Source organism: Salvelinus sp. IW2-2015, linkage group LG4q.2 (genome assembly GCF_002910315.2).
Source record: "Salvelinus sp. IW2-2015 linkage group LG4q.2, ASM291031v2, whole genome shotgun sequence".
NCBI lineage: Eukaryota > Metazoa > Chordata > Actinopteri > Salmoniformes > Salmonidae > Salvelinus > Salvelinus sp. IW2-2015.
In genome coordinates, this window is record NC_036843.1 from 10,924,009 (window position 1) to 10,931,608 (window position 7,600).

Here is a 7,600-nt window from a genome sequence, read left to right on the forward strand (position 1 = left end):
TTCCACGCTTCAAGACTGCTTCGATCACGCGGATTGGAATAGTTCCGCATTGCGTCCAACAACAATATTGACGAATATGCTGATTCGGTGAGCGAGTTCATTAGGAAGTGCATTGACGATGTCGTACTCACAGCAACGATTAAAACATTCCCAAACCAGAAACCGTGGATTGACGGCAGCATTCGCGTGAAACTGAAAGCGCGAACCACTGCTTTTAACCAGGGCAAGGTGACCGGAAGCATGACCGAATATAAAAACAGTGTAGCTATTCTCTCCGCAAGGCAATCAAACAGGCTAAGTCCCAGTACAGAGAACAAATCGAGTCGCAATTCAACAGCTCAGACACAAGAGGTATGTGGCAGGGTCTACAGTCAATCACGGATTACAAAAAGAAAACCAGCCCCTCGCGGACCAGGATGTCTTGCTCCCAGACAGGCTAAACAACTTTTTGCCCGCTTTGAGGACAATACAGTGCCACTGACACGGCCCCCTACCAAAACCTGCGGGCTCTCCTTCACTGCAAGCCGAGGTGAGTAAAACATTTAAACGTGTTAACCCTCGCAAGGCTGCAGGCCCAGACGGCATTCCCAGCCGCGTCCTCAGAGCATTCGCAGACCAGCTGGCTGGGGTTTACGACATATTCAATCAATCCTATCCCAGTCTGCTGTTCCACATGCTTCAAGAGGGCCACATTGGTTCCTGTCCCAAGAAAGCTAAGGTAACTGAGCTAAACGACTACCGCCCCGTAGCACTCACTTCCGTCATCATGAAGTGCTTTAGAGACTAGTCAAGGACCATATCACACTCCACCCCTACCGACCACCCTAGACCCACTCCAATTTGCTTACCGACCCAATAGGTCCACAGACGACGCAATCGCAAACCACATGCCACCACTATTACTTGTTGGTTATTACTGCATTGTCGGAACTAGAAGCACAAGCATTTCGCTACACTCGCATTAACATCTGCTAACCATGTGTATGTGACTAATAAAATTTGATTTGATTTGATTTGTTGTGCATTGAAGTCCATAAGCGAAGGGAAAAGGTGAGAGGAGGAGAGCACATATATGTGAAAAGGAATCAAACGTGGTTGCTATGAAAGTGAACTGTGTTTACGCGTGATCAGGGGTGTATTCATTCCGCCGATTCTGTTGAAAAAAAATTCTTAAACGGAAGCAAACGGAACAAAACAGAGATAAACATACCTGAATTTGTCCAATAGAAACGCTTGTTTACAACTGTTGGACTAATGATTACACCCTAGATCAGCTAGATGCAAGACTGTATTGAATGTGTCACTGTCTGTCCATGTGTCACTGTCTGTCACCTCAATCTTCTCTCAACCTGTGTGCACCTACATTGTAATTTCATTCATAGGCTGGGTTGTAGAAACTTCATGATGGGTATAGGGAAAATTTGAGTATCATGTTGTAGCTTAACCCTATTGCTGTCACATTACACTGGGTGAATGGAATGTGAATGACAGACAGTCATCCAATATGCTGTAATAGAAATAAGGCCATGCTCATGAAAAAAAAGCTCTCTTTTGCCATACAGTACAACAGTGAGCAGGACATCAGTGGTATTAGTATCCCAGAAAAACAATTTCTGTGAAACAAAAATGGATATTCAGCATCACCTGTAGGCTAGCTACTCTTGTCTACAGAACACTCACACATAAATCAGGAAATGTATGTTGCTTTGAAATATATATGATCAACATTATCTCATTTGTGCAGTAAAAATGCAGAAAAGATTCTTACCTCCAGTTGTGCTGTTTGTGCTGGGTGAGGGAGTACTCTGCAAAATAAAACAGACAAGAACTTAACGTTTTAAAAAAGCACCTGGACAGGATCATTTATTTCAGACAAATAAAATGCTTTCCAGCCATCTCAGACAGTATATATGGACTTGGAAGATCTACTGCACTGCCAGAAGCTACACATATTATATGCTTGTCTTGGACAGTTATAGTTCTTGGAAAAGAGAGTGTCATACAGTAACACGCTAAAGGTATTGGCCTGACTTTACGCCAGTACAGCTATGTCCTCTGGTGGTTAAGGTTGGAATTGCAAGGAGACGGAGACATCTTGCAGAAAGAGCAGTTTTTTTGTGATTCTTTCAATGGAAAACTCTCTTTGACAAACACCAGATCCAGAGTCTCTTATATACCACATTCCTCTCGGTGCCCAACTGTTTAGGTTCAAAACCTGTTTCCTGTGGTGTAAGATTCAGCTCTCTATTTATTTTCCCGTTGGCGGCTTCCCCCTCTGTCTTGATTTTTCCCATCGTCCAATGATAAACAGTATGCGTTTCTCATTGGGCTGGAATAACACAAAACCTCTGGGTGACTCCATCGCATGAGCTCAGGAAGAGAAACCTCTATTTGTTCAAATATCCTCCAGCAGGACCATTGGACAGACAGGCGACGAACAACTTGCTTCCTCATTCTGTCATCTACACCAGTGTTGCGTTTCACAGGCTGATTGTCTGTGATGAGTACCTGATGACAAGTATTTTGATACACTGTCTGGTTATCCATCCAACTACTGTGTGTGTGTAACAATGCTGGTCCAACAGTTACCATTGCCTACAATGGAAAATAACGGCACACGAGCAAAGAGACAAAGGACAGTCAGATAGAGTAAATCTGAGGTCTGTTTAAAACCCTGTTAAAACCATCTATTAGAGGCCTCCTGAGGTTCTTGAGGTGTCACTACAGACCCGGGTTCCAGGCAGGCTTCCCCCAAAAATTAAAAATTAAAAAACAAAATAATTCATCTTTTGTCTCTCTGTGTTTTCATAATTTTCCTTAAATTCGCAAAAAGCTGAATGTACTGTATCTTGCATCCGAGCGAGCGATACAGCGCCTCTCTGTCGCTGTATGTGTAAGCCATCGGTAACGATGTGCGCTGAGAGTCGGGAAGCAAGTTCAGGGAGTGAGTGTTTTAATAAATAAGCACAACATAATACAAAAATAAGAAACACAAACAACGCACAGAACTGATACAGGAACAGAAACAATAACGCCTGGGGAAGGAACCAACGGGAGTGACATATATAGGGTAGGTAATCAGGGAGGTGCTGGAGTCCAGGTGAGTCTGAAAACGTGCAGGTGTGCGTAACGATGGTGACAGGTGTGCGCCAGAACGAGCAGCCTGGTGACCTAGAGGCCGGAGAGGGAGCACACGGACCATCTATCTGATACTGTCTGGTCATTTTTGTAGCCTGTAACATTGAATGCAAGGGAAGCCAGCGAGCATTTGGCCTCCCTTGATTCAATTTTTTATAAAATAATAATCAATCAGCGTTGAGCTAAACTGAGTGAGTTCAACTCTGAATGGTCCTGGCGCACCAAAAAAAAGCCAGTGAAGCCAGTTTGGAGTGAAGCCAGTTGGATTTGGCTTCACTCCAAATCACATCACATGAAGAGAAATAGGTCATTGTGTTGTCCTCCGATGACTAGCTAGCTAGCTAAAATTGTCCTTTTCCTAAATTAGCCATGGTTGGAGATAGGTATTTGGACTTGTGATTTTACTTAATTCTCTGTACAGGCCAATGATTATAACAGCGATTCTGATCCAACCATAAATTCATACATGGTATATTTTAGTTGTCACTGTATTAGACTAAACATAGGTGATTTGATGAAGTTGAAATGGTTCTGGAAAAGTGGAAGCAGCTCCTGTTGTCTTTGTGACATGTGGTAACTCTGTGGTTCTATATCAATAGTTGTTTAGTAGTCCAAAAATGTTGGAAACATGAACTTGCTTGACCATGCTGTAGCCTAGGTCATGTAACTGTTTGTTACATGCAATATGCTTTGTGGAATTCACCAGACAGAGGTTGCTCTCCGGTTTTGTGATGAAACAAAAGTGTGGTTGAATTTATTCTGCCACTGTGTCTTCTTATTGCCTCAGCCTTATGCCTATATAGCATGGTCGCAAAGCAAATTAACTAACAGGTTATAGAGCAAACAACGCAATTATCACCACCGAGCACGCCCCCATTCTCATCCACGGGGCTGTAGTGGAGCAGGTTGAGAGCTTCAAGTTCCTTGGTGTCCAAATCACCAACAAACTATCATGATGCAAACACACCAAGACAGTCGTGAAGAGGGCCCGACAACGCCTATTCCCGCTCAGGAGACTAAAAAGATTTGGCATGGGTCTTCAGATCCTCAAAAAGTTCTACAGCTTCACCATCGAGAGCATCCTGATTGGTTGCATCAAACTACTCGGCCTTCCGACCGCAAGGCGCTACAGAGGGTAGTGCGTATGGCCCAGTACATCACTGGGGCCAAACTTCCAGTCAACCAGGACCTCTATAACAGGCGGTGTCAGAGGAAGGCCCTAAAAAGGGCCAAAGACTCCAGCCACCCTAGTCATAGACTGTTCTCTCTACTACCGCATGGCAAGTGCTACCGGAGTGCCAAGTCTAGGTCCAAAAGGCTTCTTAACAGCTTCTACCCCCAAGCCATAAGACTGCTGAACAGCTAATGGCTACCCGGACTATTTGCATTTCCCCCCCCCCCCCTCCTTTTTTTACACTGCTGCTACTCATAGTCACTTTATCCCTACTGTAAGTACATGTACTAATTACCTCAATTACCTCCACTAACCTGTACCCCCACACATTGACTCGGTATGTTTGTCATCGGCAAAGACTAGGGAGATTTTTGGGGATAAAAAGAAAAGGAATAGAGCTAAGCACAGGCAAAGTCCTAGAGGAAAACCTGGTTGAGTCTGCTTTCCAACAGACACTGGGAGACAAATCCACCTTTCAGCAGGATAATAACCTAAAACACAAGGCCAAATATATCAAGACAACATTGAATGTTCCTGAGTGGCCTGGTTACAGTTTTTACTTAAATCGGCTTGAAAATCTATGGCAAGACTTAAATGGCTGTCTAGCAATGATCAACAACCAACTTGACAGAGCTTGACAGAGCTTGACAGGAATATTAAGAGAATAATGTGCAAATATTGTACAATCCAGGTGTGAAAAGCTCTTAGAGACTTACCCAGAAAGACTCACAGCTGTAATCGCTGACAAAGGTGATTCTAACATGTATTGACTCAGGGGTGTGAATACTCACAGTACCATTCAAAAGTTTGGAAACACATACTCATTCCAGAGTTTCTTTATTTTTACTATTTTCTACATTGTAGAATAATAGTGAAGACATCAAAGCTATGAAATAACACATTTTGGAATCATGTACTGTAGTATCCCAAAAAGTGTTAAACAAATCCAAATATATTTGAGATTCTTTAAAGTAGCCACCCTTTGCCTTGATGACAGCTTTGCACACTCTTGGTATTCTCTCAACCAGCTTCATGAGGTAGTCACCTGGAATTTCTTTCCTTCTTAATACGTTTGAGCCAATCAGTTGTGCTATGACAAGGTAGGGGTGGTATACAGAAGATAGTCCTATTTGGTAAAAGTCCATATTAAAGCAAGAACAGCTCAAATAAGCAAAGAGAAATGACAGTCCATCATTACTTTAAGACATGAAGGTCAATCAATGCGAAATATTTCAAAGTTTCTTCAAGTGCAGTCAAAAAAAACTGTCTCTCATGATGACCGCCACAGGAAAGGAAGACCCAGAGTTACCTCTGCTGCAGAGAATACGTTCATCAGACTTACCAGCCTCAAATTGCAGCCCAAATAAATGCTTCAGAGTTCAAGTAACAGACACATCTCAACATCAACTGTTCAGAGGAGACTGGGTGAATCAGGCCTTTATGGTCGAATTGCTGCAAGAAACCACTACTAAATGACACCAATAAGAAGAAGAGACTTGCTTGGGCCAAGAAAAACGAGCAATGGAGATTAGACCGGTGGAAATGTGTCCTTTGGTCTGATGAGTCCAAATTTGAGATTTTTTGTTCCAACCGCTTTGTCTCAGTGAGATGCGGAGTAGTAGCATGGAGGAGGAGGTGTGATGGTGTGGGGGTGCTTTGCTGGTGACACTGTTTGTGATTTATTTAGAATTCAAGGCACACTTAACCAGCATGGCTACCACAGCATTCTGCAGCGATACGCCATTCCATTTGGTTTGCACTTAGTGGAACTCTCATTTGTTTTTTAACAGGACAGTGACCCAAAACACACCTCCAGGCTGTGTAAGGGCTATTTGAACAAGAAGGAGAGTGAAGGAGTGCTGCATCAGATGACCTGGCCTCCACAATCACCCTACCTCAATCCAATTGAGATGGTTTGGGATGAGTTGGACCGCAGAATGAAGGAAAAGCACCCAACAAGTGCTCAGCATATGTGGGAACTCCTTCAAGAATGTTAGAAAAGCATTCCTCATGAAGCTGGTTGAGAGAATTCCAAGATTGTACAAAGCTGCCATCAAGGGAAAGGGTGGCTACTTTGAAGAATCTCAAATATGTTTAACACTGTTTTGGTTACTACATGATTCCATATGTGTTATTTCATAGTTTTGATGTTTTCACTATTGTTCTACAATATAGAAAGTAGTACAAATAAAGAAAAACCCTTGAATGAGTAGGTGTGTCCAAACTTTTGACTGCTACTGTATGTAAATAAGATGTTTCTGTATTTTATTTTCAATACATTTGGAAACATTTCTAAAAAAACTTTGTCATTAAGGGGTATTGTGTGTAGATGGGTGTGAATTATTCATTTTTTCATCAATTTTGAATTCAGGCTGTAACACAACAAAATGAGGAATAATTGAAGGGTTATGAGTACTTTCTGAAGGCACTGTATATATTATAAATATCCATAGCCTATTGTCCCCCCCCCTACTAACTGATCATCACAGAAATGGCTTCCTTCCTGTTGTGGACCAGAATAAATCAGATAGGGAGGATAATAGCTGTCAGTGGTTCGCTGCGGTCAGCTAAATATGTCCAAACAATGTGAATGAAGAGGAATGTCCAGCTTTCATAACTATGATCTATCTGTTATCGTGACAGCAGACGCCTGACACACACACTTCCTCTTAAGTGCCTTTCATTTTCCTGTGGCAGTCAGGCCTTGGCTGAAGATGGTTCAGAATCTCTCTGTTCAACATCAGGAGACATTACAGAGATACAAGAGATATTACAAAGTCATAAGCAGGGAGCACAGAAACCACCAAACATGCAAGTCCTCCCAATATCTCCTGACATTCTGCACACAAGCACCAGGATAACCTGGCTGTCACTGGTCCTTGGGGTCTCCACCTACGCCATCATAGGCCTGTGGGTAGTCCCCCTGTGGGCCTGTGTGTAGGCCTGTGGGTAGTCCCCCTGTGGGCCTGTGTGTAGGCCTGTGGGTAGTCCCCCTGTGTACAAAGCACCAGGATAACTGGCTGTCACTGGTCCTTGGGGTCCTCCACCTACGCCATCATAGGCCTGTGGTAAGTTCCCCCTTGCGTGGGCCTTGTGTGGCTGGTAAGAGCCCCCTGTGGGCTGTAGTGTGCCTGGGTAGTCCCTGTGGGGCCTGTGGTGTAGGCCTGTGGGGGTAGTCCCCCTGAGTTGGGACCCTGTGGTGTAGGCCTGTGGGGGTGTCCCCTGTGGGCCTGTGGGTGGGTAAGGCCACTGTATGGGGTAGTTCCCCCCGGTGGGGCCTGGTGGTGT

The 7,600-nt window shown here is 43.8% G+C and overlaps 1 protein-coding gene across 1 annotated transcript in view; it reads right to left on the reverse strand.

Annotated features, from left to right (window-relative positions):
• The window catches only part of pgfb (placental growth factor b), a 34,317-nt gene that overhangs the window by 6,553 nt on the left and 20,164 nt on the right, over nucleotides 1–7,600 (reverse strand). Inside the window, 1 exon segment of the mRNA XM_070443368.1 lies at nucleotides 1,769–1,805. Coding sequence (XP_070299469.1) covers nucleotides 1,769–1,805 — 37 coding nt within the window.